Source organism: Carcharhinus amblyrhynchos, chromosome 2 (assembly GCF_965287045.1).
Source record: "Carcharhinus amblyrhynchos chromosome 2, sCarAmb.v2.hapA, whole genome shotgun sequence".
NCBI classification, from domain to species: domain Eukaryota; kingdom Metazoa; phylum Chordata; class Chondrichthyes; order Carcharhiniformes; family Carcharhinidae; genus Carcharhinus; species Carcharhinus amblyrhynchos.
This window is the reverse complement of record NC_137325.1, coordinates 139,206,955-139,221,744: the sequence shown is the minus strand read 5'-3', so window position 1 is coordinate 139,221,744 and position 14,790 is coordinate 139,206,955. Positions and strand designations below refer to the sequence as shown.

The 14,790-nt window shown below is 45.7% G+C and overlaps 1 protein-coding gene across 1 annotated transcript in view; it reads left to right on the top strand.

The window, feature by feature from the left end:
- The first annotated feature begins 711 nt into the window (after positions 1-711).
- exog (exo/endonuclease G) overlaps positions 712-14,790 on the top strand; it is a 31,670-nt gene continuing 17,591 nt past the window's right edge. Inside the window, exons 1-4 of the mRNA XM_080213334.1 lie at positions 712-877; positions 4,047-4,196; positions 8,264-8,403; positions 14,265-14,341. Of these exons, the coding sequence (XP_080069460.1) occupies positions 712-877; positions 4,047-4,196; positions 8,264-8,403; positions 14,265-14,341 (533 nt within the window). The remainder of the gene's footprint in view (positions 878-4,046; positions 4,197-8,263; positions 8,404-14,264; positions 14,342-14,790) is intronic.

Here is a 14,790-nt window from a genome sequence, read left to right as displayed (position 1 = left end):
GTACAGCGCAGGAAAGACCCTTCAGCCCATCGACTGCCCAACTGCCAAAGTCAATCGTCTTTGCCCAGCTGAAGGGAGACACCGGAACAAGGGCAGGTCAAAGGAATTACTTCAAATATATCCTCAAGGTTTGTAATCTCGATAGTAGTGAAGATGCTGCTGAGGATTTCCAATAAAGCTCTCAGCTCATGTTGGGAGTTCACTGCATAAGCGCTGTTCATTCCTCCAGAGGCTGGGGGCGCACTAGAAGGAGGCAGCGCTCTCGAGGGCGGGTTTCGTTGCTCGGCTTGCGCAATCCGCTACGGCTATAGCGGTCCTCCCCCCGCTAGGGGGGACTGCGTTTGGAGGAGGAGGCGGCTGAAAGCAATGGGTGGGGGGGGTCTAGTCCTCCCACCGTCAGGTGGCACTGTGCTTGGAGAGGCGGCGGTCGAATGCAAGGGCAGGAGCTGCAGTCCGCCCACCGCCAGGTGGCACTGTGCTTGGAGGGTGAGGCGGCTGGGCGCAATATTGGGTGTAATCCTCCCACCGCTAGGAAGAGGAGGCGCCTGGGTGCAATGGATGGGAGGTCCTGTCCTCCCACCGTTAGGGGACACTGCGTTTGGAAGAGGAAGCGGCTGAGTGCAGGGGTAGGAGGTGCCGTCCTCCCACCCCTAGGTGGCGCATCACTGGGAGGCGTGACTGAGTGCCGGGGCCGTTGGTTGCCGGGCTACAATGGCGGGGAGACGCGGCCTGTGGACGTTGAGAGGCCTGAGGAAGCCTGGAGGAGGCGGCTTCGGTCGCAGCTTCGGCTCGGGCTTCGTGGCCGGGTCGCTGCTGGGCTCAGCCGGCTGTGCCTTGGCCTTGCACTGGTGGCAGGAGCAGGAGGAGCGGCAGCAAGGTGCGGGAGGAGCGCCCAGGCCCGGGGGAGAGACACTACCGACACAAACAGAACCAACCCAGGCACTGACAGACCAGACACAACATAGACACAGACTGATTAAACCCAGACAGTGACCGGCCCGGGCACGGAGTGACGGGTGCAATCCAGTACTGCTAAGAGTGGTCTTTTTTACCTTTAAACTTGGTGCTATTGGTTACAGCATTATGTTAGAACATTCTGGGCTTATGTTCCAGTCTGTAAACTTGGGACATTTAAAAAAAAATCTTGGCTAACTTGAGACAGTGCTGCCTTTTTGATGGGATAATAAACTGTCCCCTCAGGTGCTCATTGAAGACCCCATGGCACTATGAAGATTGCCGAAAGTGTGAATCCTGGTTTGCTGGCCAATATTTATCTTTCAATCAACACGCATTATTTACTGATTATAATATTGAAGGCACTGTTGCTAAATTTGCAGATGATACAAAGATATGTACAGCGACAGGTAGTATTGAGGAAGCAAGGGGGCGGTTCCTGGTTTGGAGAGCGGACAAAGAAGTGGTAGATGGGATACAATGTGGAAAAGTGTGAGGTTATGCACTTTGGAAGGAGGATTGGAGGCACAGACTATTTTCTAAGTGGGAAAATGCTTAGGAAATCAGAAACACAAAGGCAAGTGCCATGTTAGTATTCATGTCAAGAGGGCTAGAATACAAGAGCAGGGATGTACTTCTGCAGTTGTATAAGGTTCAGGTCAGACCTCATTTGGAGTATTGTGAGCAGTTTTGGTTCCCATGTCTAAGGAAGGATGTGCTGGCCTTGGAAAGGGTGCAGAGGAGGTTCACAGGAATGATCCCTGGAATGAAGAGCTTGTCATTATGAGGAACGGTTGAGGACTCTGGGTCTGTACTCTTTGGAATTTAGAAGGACGAAGAAGGATTTTATTGAAAATTATAGGATACTGCGAGGCTTGGGTCGAGTGGATGTGGAGAAGATGTTCCCACTCGTTGGAAAAACTAGAACCAGAGGGCACAACCTCAGGCTAAAGGGACGATCCTCTAAAATAGAGATGAGGAGGAATTTTCTTAGCCGGAGAGTGGTGAACCTGTGGAACTCTTTGCCACAAGAAGCTGTGGAGGCCAGGTCATTGAGTGTCTTTAAGATAGAGATAGATAGGTTCTTGATTAATAAGGGCATCGAAGGTTATGGGAAAAAGACAGAAAAATGGGAGTGAGAAAAAAATCAGCCATGATTGAATGGTGGAGCAGATTCGATGGGCCGAGTGGCCTAATTCTGCTCTTATGTCTTATGGTCTTATGTTGTGGGAGCTTGCTGTGTGTAAATTGGCTGCTGCGTTTCTTGTGTTAGAATTGTAGTGTCAATTTGGATGATCCTGAGGTTATGGAAAGTTCTCTCTCTCTCTCACACACGCATACACACACACACGTATTTTTTTTTTAACTTCAATCCAGACACTAACAACAACTGCTCACATTTACAAAGCACCCTTCAAGAAGACGTTAGATAAACAACTGAAGGAGGAGACAATTAAAGGATTTGTTGATGGTTTAGGTGAAGAGAGTTGGAGGGGACTGGCATAGTTCTGTTGGAAGTCTGACAACACCAGGATTTAGTCCAACCTATTTATTTGATAATATACTCACAAGCTTTCGGGGTTAGTCCCTTCGTCAGGTGAATGGAGAGTTCTGGCCTCAGACAGAGCATATAAAGCACAGACAGTTTAGAGATTACTGATTAGAATGCGAATCCTTACACCTAACCTGCTGTTCAAGACCTGAAGTGGCTGATAATGTGAGTGGAAGCAGGTTAGGTGTAAGGATTCGCATTCTAATCAGTAATCTCTAAACTGTCTGTGCTTTATATGCTCTGTCTGAGGCCAGAACTCTCCATTCACCTGACGAAGGGACTAACCCCGAAAGCTTGTGAGTATATTATCAAATAAATAGGTTGGACTAAAACCTATTTTAGGTTTTAGGTGTTGTCAGACTTTTTACTGTGTTTACGCCAGTCCAACGCCGGCATACCCACATCATAGTTCTGTTGGGCAGAATGGCCTGTTCCTGTGGTCTTAATACTTAGTAAGAAAATCCACTTCACAGGAGTAGTTTACAACAAAAAAGCCACGTAATGAGCCCTGGGACGTTCTGAGGTTGTGAAAAATGCTATATAAATGCAAATTCTTTCTTCAACTGTAAACAAATCCTATTAATCCAGCTTCGGAATGATTGTGTGGGAAGTAAGATCTCAGGGCATGCATTACAGATACCAAATTGCAAGCCATATCCATTGATGCTGCTGCCAGATTGATAGACCTGTTTTCCATACCTATCCCCTTTTGTCTCATCTGAGAGAGCACAGTCTGAGACAGTGCTACCTCAAAGAATATGTATGGCTCCCACACAGGAGCTGTCTGTGTGGAGTTTGCACATACTCCCTATGTCTGCGTGGGTTTCCTCTGGGTGCGCTGGTTTCCTCCCGCAGTCCAAAGATGTGCAAGTTAGGTTGATTGGCTATGCTAAATTGACCCTTAGTATCAGAGGAACTAGGAGGGTAAATACATGGGTTGTTGGGGATCGGGTCTGGGTGGGATTGTTGTTGATGCAGGGTTGATGGGCCAATTGGCTTCCTTCTGCATTGTAGGGATTCTAAGCACCCACCCATCCTGACTCATAACTATTGCTTTGTGGTTGCTGGGTCAAAAATGTGGAACTCCAACCCAACGGCATGACAGGTGTGCCTGAACCATATGGAGATGGTTCACCACCACTATCTCAAAGGCAGTTAGGAATGGAAAATAATTGCTGGCCTAGCCAACAATACCCATATCCTCTGAATGAAGCAATGTTAGATTTAGCACTTGGCTGAATTTTTTTGCAGTTAATGCGGCTGAAGGTGGGTTCATTCCACATCACAAATGTGGGCATCTTCACACTCCGGTCACACTGTGCTCTGTGCTGATACATAATTCGAAAAAGCTGTGTTATTAGTGCAAACAGTTCAGTATCAATACTGTATGACTGACACTGTCTCGTTTCCTTCCTGCGGGTGTCTCAGCAGTGCTAAAACCGCTGTAGCTGTTTTTCGATGAACCTGTGTCAAAAAGAATGTTGGGTGTTAATGCCTGCCTTGTTTCATTGCTCACAATTGATTGTACTTCTCTCCTTAGAGCACCCAAAGGACAGCCAACTGGAAAAATATGGTGTACCTGTGATTGGAACGGAGATTCACCATTGCACCAATCACATATCATCATACGATCAGGCCAAGAGGACTCCCAGATGGGTTCTTGAGCATATTACACAGGAAAAAGTGCAAGGTACAAACTGTAAAACCAAACCTCTTCACATCCTTGGTATGGTTTTTGATTTTATTTGATTTATTACTGTCACATGCATTTGTATACAGTAGAAAGTATTGTTTCTTGCACTATACAACATGCTGTATATAGAGAAGGAAAGGAGACGGTGCAGAATGTAGTGTTACAGTCATTGCTAGGGTGTAGAGAAAGGTCAACTTAATGCGAGGTCAGTTCATTCAGAAGTCAGAGTTATAGAGGTTTACAGCATGGAACCAGGCCCTTTGGCCCAACTTGTCCATGCCGCCCCTTTTTTTTAATCCTTAAGCTAGTCCCAATTGCCCGTGTTTGACCCATATCCCTGTATACCCATCTTACCCATGTAACTGTCTAAACGCTTTTTAAAAAACAAAATTGTACCTGCATCTACGACTACCTCTGGCAGCTAGTTCCAGGCACTCATCAACCTCTGTGTGAAACAGTTGCTCCTGTGGACCCTTTTATATCCCACCCCTCTCACCTTGAACTCACTAAAACTCACCCTCGAGTTTTAGACTCCCCTACCTTTGGGAAAAGATATTGACGAGCTGATTTACGCCTTTCATTGTTTTATAAATCTCTGCAAGATCACCCCTAAGCCTCCTACACCCCAGAGAAAAAAGTCCTAGTCTATCCAGCCTCTCCTTATAACTCATACCATCAAGTCCTGGTAGCATCCTAGTAAATCTTTTCTGCACTCTTTCCAGATTAATAATATCCTTTCTATAATAAGGTGACCAGAACTGTACACAGTATTCCAAGTGTGACCTTACCAATGTACAACTTCAACGAGATGCCCCAACTCCTGTGTTCAATATTCTGACCAATGAAACCAAGCATGCTGAATGTCTTCTTCACCACTCTGTCCACCTGTGATTCCACTTTCAAGGAGCTATGAACCTGTACCCCTAGATGTCTTTGTTCTCTATCTCTCCCCAGCACCTACCATTAACTGAATAAGTCCTGCCCTGCTTCGAGCGACCAAAATGCATCACTTTATCTAAATTAAACTCCATCTGTCATTCGTCAGTCCACTGGCCCAATTGATCAAGATCCCTTTGTAATCCTAGATAGCCTTCTTCACTGTCCACAATGCCAGCAATCTTGGTATCATCTGCAAACTTACTAACCATGCTTCTATATTCTTATCCGAATCATTAATATAAATGAAAATAACAGTGGACCCAGGACTGATCCCTGAAGCACACCGCTGGTTACAGGCCCCCTGTTTGAAATACAACTCTCTACAACCACTCTCTGTCTTCTGTAAGAAGCCAATTTTGTATCCATTTGGCTACTTCACCCTGGATCCCGCGAGATTTAACCTTATGCAACAACCTATCATGTGTGGTATCTTCTCAAAGGCTTTGCTAAAGACCATGTAGGCAACATCAACTGCACTGCCCTCATCTACTTTCTTGGTTACTCTTTCAAAAAACTCAATCAAATTTGTGAGACATGATTTTCCACTCACAAAGTCATGCTGACTGTCCCTAATCAGTCCTTGTGTCTCTTAATGCCTGTAGATCCTGTCTCTCAAAATACCTTCCAACAACTTACTCACTACAGATGTGAGGCTCACTGGCCTGTAGTTCCCAGGCTTTTCCCTACAGCCCTTTTTAAACAAAGGCACAACATTTGCCACTCTCCAATCTTCAGGCACCTCACCCGTGACTATCAATGATTCAAATATCTCGGCTAGAGGACCTGCAGTTTCCTCCCTAGACTCCCATAATGTCCTGGGATAACTTCATCGGGATTTATCTACCTTGATGCACTTTGACTTCCAGCACCACCTCCTCTGTAATATGTACACTCCTCAAGATATCACTATTTATTTCCCCAAGTTCCCTATCAATGTTTTCTCAACAGTAAATATTGATGAGAAATATTCATTTAGGATCTCACCCATCTCTCGTGGATCTGCACACAGATGACCTTGTTGATCCTTAAGAGGCCCTACTCTCTCCCTTGTTACTCTTTTGTTACTCTTTATGTATTTGTAGAAGCTCTTTGGATTCTCCTTTACCTTATCTGCCAAAACAATCTCGTGTCCCCTTTTTGTCCTCCTGATTCCTCTCTTAACTCCAATCCTACATTCCCTATACTCTTCAAGAGATCCACTTGATCCCAGCTGCCTATGCATGTCATATGCCTCCTTCTTCTTGATCAGGGCCTCAGTATCCCAAGTCATCCAGGGTTCCCTACTTCTAACAGCCTTGCTGTTCACTCTAAGAGGAATATGCTTAGCTTGCACCCTGGTTTACTCACTTTTGGAAGCCTCCCACTTACCAGATGTCCCTTTGCGTTCCCACAGACTCCCTCAGTTAAGTGTTGAAAGTTCTGATACCATTAAAATTGGCCTTGCCCCAATTTAAAATTTTAACTTATGGGCCAGTCCTAGCATTTTCCATAGCAATCTTAAAACTAATGGAACTATGGTCCCTCACTAACATTTTGTCACCTGCCCTTATTTCCCAAGAGGAGGTCAAATTTTGCCCCCTCTCTAGTCAGGCCATCCCCATACTGAATGAGAAATTGCTCCTGAATATACTCAAGCTGATGGGACAAAGTACAGGAATGGGATAGGGAATCTGGTGAACTGATGCAGCAACAATAATCTCTCCCTCAATGTCAACAAAACAAAGGAAATTGTCATTGACTTCAGGAAGTGTAAAGGAGAACATGCCTCTGTCTACATCAATGGAGACGAAGTAGAAAGGATCGAGAGCTTCAAGTTTTTAGGTGTCCAGATCACCAACAACCTGTCCTGCTTTAAGAAAGTCCACCAACGCCTCTACTTTCTCAGAACACTTAAGAAAATTTCGCGTGTCAGCTACGACTCTCACCAACTTTTACAGGTGCACCATAGAAGGCATTCTTTCTGGTTGCATCACAGCTTGGTAGGGCTTCTGCAGTGCCCAGGGCTGCAAGGAACTACAAAAGGTTGTAAATGTAGCCCAGTCCATCTCACAAACCAGCCTCCCATCCATTGACTTTGTCTACACTTCCTGTTGCCTCAATAAAGCAGCCAGCATAATTAAGGACCCCATGCATTCTCTCTTCCACCTTCGTTCGGGAAAAAGGTACATATGTCTGAGGTCATGTCCCAACTGACTGAAGAACATCATCTTCCCTGCTGTTATCCCACAAGATTTGCTTAGGCGCAGTCACTGCTACCAGAAGGTGGACCTCTGGAAGACACCTTCCCTTTTCGAGTGAAGGTAAGCGGCCAGGTGACAGCAGCAGAGTGGTGACACTGATTGGCTGTTGAAGGTAGTATTTGCATAGGTGCAGTCACTGCTACCAGAAGGTCGTTTGTGGAGGAGCTGTTGTAAAGGGACAGTTAAACCCCAAACACTGCTTTTGTGCTTCCCTACCTACTTCCTCTAACAAAAAAAAGTCACTGTAGTTTTGGACAGATCTGCAAAAATGTTTTCATTCCGCATTGTTTTGCTACTCGAAGCCCTGTACACTGTAATAGATTACTTGAGATTTTTATGAATAAAGTATATTTTTGGAAAAAAAAAATCTGTTCTTATCAATTTAATATCTGATAGTTCCCCGATCTGGGGACCAAATATTAACCTGATTTTTGGAACGGGGCGCTGGAAAAAAAAAGTCACTGGGAGGACCACAAACAAGGGAAGGGTGAGTTGAGATTCTTTTATCCTTTTACCTGTATAAGGACAGTATGAAAGTTAGGGCAGTGGTATGCTTCTCCTGCCAGATGTGGGCAATTAGGGAGCAATCTAATCTCCCTGACAACTTTGTCTGCAGGAACTTTTACTGCCAGTAAAACTTTGATTTGATTTGTTATTGTCACGTACTGGGATACAGTGAAAAGTATAATTTCTTGTGCATTTTACAGACAAAGCATACCATTCATAAAGAAGGGAAGCAAAGAATGCAGAATATAATGTTACAATCATAGTTAGGATGTAGAACAAGAGTAAAAGATAGAATTAGAAGACATGCTGGGCACAGCTTGCAAGAAGTCACCATGTTTTAACACCATCTTGATTAAAAAAAAGTGTGTTTTGAAATAGGGACGGCAGATCGGAAACGCTGCAAGTTTAAGCCGGATCCTAGCATTCCAGCACTCTTCAGCGCCATGAACGAAGACTACCTGGGCAGCGGGTGGAGTAGAGGGCACATGGCTCCAGCAGGAGACAACAAGTTCTCACTGGTATAGAGCAAAATGACTTGATATGTGTGTGTATGTCTCTGTCACTGTGTGTGCAAGGTGCCAATGAAATCCATCCAAAGTTTCCGTGACACCGGAGGGCACACTTCTCCACAGGCGGCTGTAGGCTGCACTTTGAACGTGGGATCTATTTACAGGCACCTTTCAGGAAAGGTGCCCATATCTGGACAGCCCATGGCATTGTCTTGCAGCTAGCTATAGGTGGGAGACATCTGATAGCCTGGCTGGGGGGGTTGATATTGACCTAAAGACAGCTGAAACCAAACTTGGAAATGTGGAGCAAGGTGAAAAAAACAGCCATTGACTTTAACATCAGCGATAACTCAGTGGGTCGCACTTTCACCTCTGCATAAGGAAGTCATAGGTTCAAGTCTCACTCCAGCACTTTGCATAGTCTAGTGTATTGCTAAGGGAGTGCTGAAGTATTGTAGGTGCCATCTTTCAGATCAGACACAAATTGAGCCTCTGTCTGTCCTTTCAGGGGCAAATAAATGATCCCCCAGCACTATTGCGAAAAGTTGAGTGTTCTTTGTCCTGGCCAATATTTATCCCTCAACTGGTATCACTTAAAAAAAAATCACCTTATCTGCCCAGTATTACATTGGTTTTTTTAAATTCATTTGTGGGACATGGGCATCACTGGCTGGCCAGTGTTTATTGCCTATCCTTAGTTGCCTTGAGAGGGCAGTTGAGGGTCAACTACATTGCTGTAGCCCTGGAGTCACATGTGAGTCAGACCAAGTAAGGATGGCAGCACACAACGTGAGCTGCTTTTCCGTAGAACATCCTTGGGAATGTGACCAGCTTCCATTCTGTGTACACACCCAAGCTATTAAAGTGGTTTTTGCTTGCTAAGTACTCGAATACTGGGCATATTTGTTTCATTGGTGACTTTATCTTTCCATTTAATACTGATGTTTATATTCTAAATAGCAGAAATGAAGTGTTTGAACCTTTGTTCTTGGTGTTTGTAGATCACTCAGACCTTTGCTGCCATACAGCAGCGTGCTGAGGATACAGGCCTTCTAGATAAGCCTCTCGGTCATCCGGGTCAGTTAGTCGGTGGCTCCCTTTCCAATGTGTGTGCTAAGCTGTTCGTGAAAGGATGGGTTGTCTGTCATCGTAGATCCAAGCTAGCAGAATCTGCAGTCTGCTTTCAGTGGTGTGGTGCTGAACGTGATTCCAGGTGGAGACACAACACACTGCTCCATAATGACACTGATGGTGAGGTGAACATGACACAGGAATAGGTCAGATGACCAGGAACCTTGGAGCAAGCCTTCTGTCTGAGCGATTAGTGCAGCATCACTGTCATACAGAAGAAACATAAGCACACAGGTACAGCAGGCTGTAAAGAAAGCAAATGGAATGTTGGCCTTAGTTGCGAGAGGATTTGAGCATTGAGATAGGATGTTTTGCTGCAATTGTGTAGGTTGTTGGGGAGGCCACACCTAGACCATTAGACATAGGAGCAGAATTAGACTCCGCAATTCAGTCATGGTTGATAGTTTTCTCATCCCCATTTCTTCCCTTTTCCCCATAACCCTGATCCCCTTATTAATCAAGAACCTATCTATCTCTGTCTTAAGACACTCAATGACCCGGCCTCCACAGCCTTCTGCGGCTAAGAGTTCCACAGATTACCTGGAGTACTGTGTGCACTTTTTGGTGTCCTTATCTGAGGAAAGATATCCTTGCTACAGAGGAAGTACAACGAAGGTTTACCAGGTTGATTCCTGGGATGGCAGATCTATCACATAAGGAGAGACAAAGTTGGTTAGGATTATATTCTCTGGAATTTAGAAAAGTGAGAGGGGATCTCATAGAAACTTATAAAATTCTAATAGGGTTAGACAGGGTAGATTCAGAAAGAATGTTCCCAATGATGAGGGAGCCCATAGTTAGGGATCGTAGTTTGAGGATAAGGGGTAAACCTTTTACAACTGAGGTGAGGAGAAATTTCTTCACCCAGAAAGTGGTGATTGTGTGGAATTCATTACCACAGAATGTAGTTGAGGCCAAAATGTCTGATTTCAAGAAGAAATTAGATCTAGCTCGTAACCTGGTGTTGTGAGACTTCTTAATGTGTCCACCCCATTCTTGACATCAGTGTTCTGTTGAGGGCGATATGAGGCTGTCATGTCAATGATCTGTCAGAAGATGGCGATGTTGGACAGTAAACCACCATTTGTAGTAAATATGTGAAAGGCTATACTACCCTGACAGGCAGGCATGCTTTACAGCTTTCTTTCTGAAACACTACACCACAGAGGGAAGTGAAATGGCCTGAGGAATTCATTGTTGTCCCTTCGTTAGGATTACACTGCCTGTTTAAAATTCTCAAACACGTTTTCAAATCGCTCTACAGCCTCGCCGCCCCCCACTTCCCCCTCCTCACCTCTGTAATCTCCACCAATCCTGTGATTCTGCGAGGTATTTGCTTATCTCTAATACTGGCCTCGAGCATCTCGGATTTTAGAACAAAGAACAACACAGCACGGGAAACAGGCCCTTCGGCCCAACGAGCCCGCGCCGCCGTCCCATTGTCTCAGTGACCTATTCATGATTTTAGTCTACGCCTAATGTGCGAGGATCAGGGAGGTCCAATATAGGGACAATTTGTTACCCAATCACTCAGCCTAAAAGCGCATCTTTGGGATGTGGGAGGAAACCGGAGCACCCGGAGGAAACCCACGCAACCACGGGGAGAACGCGCAAACTCCCACAGACACAGGCCCAAATCCATGTGTCCGCACAGCAACAGAGATAGTCTCTGAGCTGTCATGTTGCCCTCGAGATGGTCCAGTTTAAGCACACTAACGACATGAAGCAATAGGCAACTCCCGAAGCAACATCCAAGAGCAGCCCACTACAACCTGCCGCATGCATGCCCCTTGCTGGTCAACAAGGTGGACTTAAATGCCTGTGGAGACAAAAAATTCATTATTAAACAGGCAAAGACTGTAACATCCCTGAGGCAAAAACGGAATCCCAAGCCTACAATGTTTAGTAAGGCCTGCTATATCCCCCTATATGTAGACCGCTCATGTGGCTGTCTAAGTGACTCTTAAACAACCCTAGCGTGCCTGCTTCCACCACCTTACTCGGCAGTGCATTCCACACCCCCACTACCCTTTGCGTGAAAAACTGCCCTCTAATATTTGTCTTATACCTAGCCCCCCTCACCCTAAGCCCGTGACCCCTCGTTCTATCCATTTCTAATAGCGGAAAAAGCTTACCACCATTTACTCTATCTATCCCCTTCATAATCTTATAAACCTCTATTAGATCCCCCCTCAGCCGACGTCTCTCAAGGGAAAACAGCCCAAGTTTGTTCAATCTTTCCTCGTAAGACAGCCCTTCCATACCAGGCAGCATCCTGGTAAATCTCCTCTGCACTCTCTCCAGGATCTCTACATCCTTCCGGTAGTACGGCGACCAGAACTGGACGCAGTACTCCAAGTGAGGCCTAACCAACGTTCTATATTTTAATTGCTCCATTGCCTCTCAGTTGCTTTTAATGAATTTATTGGATTTCTATGAGGATGTGACTAGCACGGTAGACAGAGGGGAACCGGTGGATGTGGTGTTTTTAGATTTCCAAAAGGCATTTGGTAAGGTGCCTCACAAAAGGTTGCTGCACGGAGTTTGGGGTAAGGTGTTAGCGTGGATAGAGGATTGGTTGTCTAATAGGAAGCAGAGAGTTGGAATCAGTGGGTGCTATTCTGATTGGCAGTTGGTGACTAGTGGAGTGCCACAGGGATCGGTGCTGGGGCCTCAACTGTTTACCATATACATAGACGATCTGGAGGAGGGAGCTGAGTGTAGGGTAATTTGCTGATGACACGAAGATGAGTGGAAAAGCAAATTGCCTGGTGGGTGTGGAAAGTCTGCAGAGAGATCTGGATAGGCTGAGCAAATGGGCGAGGACCTGGCAGATGGAGTATAATGTTAGCAAGTGCGAGGTTATCCACTTTGGTAGAAATAATAGTAGGAGGGATTATTATTTAAAAGGCGAAAAGCTGCAGCATGCTATGGTGCAGAGGGACCTGGGGGTCCTTGTGCACGAATCGCAAAAACCCAGTCTGCAGGTGCAGCAGGTGATCAAGAAGGCGAATGGAATGTTGGCCTTTATAGCGAGGGGGATAGAATATAAAAGTAGGGAGGTCTTGCTGCAACTGTACAGGGTACTGGTGAGGCCGCTGCTGGAGTACTGTGTGCAGTTTTGGTCGCCGCACTTGCGGAAGGATATATTGCCCTTGGAGGGAGTACAGAGGAGGTTCACTAGGCTGATACCGGAGATGAGGGGGTTAGCCTATGAAGAGAGACGAAATAGACTGGGTCTGTACTCGTTAGAGTTTAGAAGGATGAGGGGGGATCTTATAGAGGTGTATAAGATAATGAAGGGGGTAGATAGGGTAGAGGTAGAGAGATTCTTCCCACTTAGAAAGGATAGCAGGACTAGAGGGCACAGCCTCAAGATAAGGGGGGTGCAGTTTAGATTGGAGTTGAGGAGGAACTTCTTCACTCAAAAGGGTGGTGAATCTCTGGAATTCTCCGCCCGTTGAAGTGGTGGAGGCTGCCTCGCTAAATATATTTAAGTCACGGGTAGATAGGTTTCTGATAGATAGGGGAATTAAGGATTATGGGGAGAAAGCGGGAAAGTGGAGCTGATCCACTTCAGATCAGCCATGATCTTCTTGAATGGTGGGGCAGGCTCGAAGGGCTAGATGGCCTACTCCTGCTCCCTTTTCTTATGTTCTTTTTCCCCGAAGCTGGAATACTCTCCAAAATCCCCACCATCTCCTTTATTTAATTCTTTCATGGGGCACGAACATCACTGGCAAGGCCACCATTTGTTGCCCATCCATAATTGCCCTTCAGCTGAGGGGCTGGCTCGGCCCCTCAGAGGGCAGTTAAGAGTCAACTGGCTTATTGTGGATTTGGGGTCACATGTAGACCAGACTGGGTAAGCACAGCAGATTTCCTTCCCTAAAGGACGCCAGTTTAAAGTTTATTTATTAGTGTCACAAGTAGGCTTACATTAACAGAAGTTACTGTGAAAATCCCCTAGTTGCTACACTCCAGTGCTTGTTCGGATACATTAAGAGAGAATTTAGCATGGCCAATGCACCTAACCAGCACGTCTTTCAGACTGTCGGAGGAAACCCACGCAGACATGGGTTATACTAACAGCACCGACCGGCCTCAGCACCAGGGACCTGGGTTAGATTCCCGACGCGGGCCACTGTGCAGAGTTTGCATGTTCTTCCCCATGTCTGCATGGTTTTCTCCGGGTGCTCTGGTTTCACCTCTTAGTCCAAAAGACTAGCTAATTAGGCGCATTGGCCATGCTAAATTCTCCCTCAGTGTACCCGAACTGACGCCAGAGTGTGGTGACTAGGGGATTTTCATAGTAACTTCATTGCAGTGTTAATGTAAACCTATCTGTGACATTAATAAATAAGATAAAAATAAATGAATGAGAGAGAATTTAGCATGGCTGATGCACTTAACCAACATGTCTTTCGGACTGTGGGAGGAAACTGGAGCACCCGGAGGAAACCCAAGCAAACACAGGGAGAATGTGCAAACTCCTCACAGACAGTGACCCAAGCTGGGAATTGAACCTGGGCTCCTGGTGCTGTGAGGCACAGTGCTAACTGCTGTGCCACCCATGGCTAGTAGCTAACATTACAAGATGAAGAATAGTCAAGAATAATCTTACATTAAAATTCATTAAGTTAGTCTGATCAACTCATATACCTTTCAAATAAATTTGCAAAAGCTTTGCCTACCTATTCCATGTAAGTTGATTGCAATCCTATGATTTTGTTCTACAGCAAGCCATGGCTGAAACATTCTATCTATCCAACATTGTTCCCCAGAATTATGAAAACAATGCTGGCTTCTGGAACAGGTGAGAGCTCAGATTTTCTGAATATAATCCCAATGCTGGTACCTTAATAAATTTCAGAGCAAATGGCTGCCAGTTTCTAAGACAGCCAGCTTTTACTTCCCAGCTCCTGGTGTTTGATTGTAGAATCATAAAATCCCTACAGTGCCAAAGGAGGCCAAACGTAACCCACACATCTTTGTAGTGTGGGAGGAAACTGGAGTGCCTGGAGGAAACCCATGCATATATGGGGAGAATATGAAAACTCCACACAACAGTGACCTGAGCCTGAATCGAACCTGGGTCCTTGGCAATGAGGCAGCAATGCTAACCACTGTGCCACTGTTCTGATATTTGCAGGCTTGTGATAGCAGTCCTGTTGGCCTCCTTTCTGCACCTTGGCACAGTGGGGTCCAGGCTTTGACTGTCAGCAGCCTCATTGACCCAGGAGGCTATCGTAATGGAGCCTGATG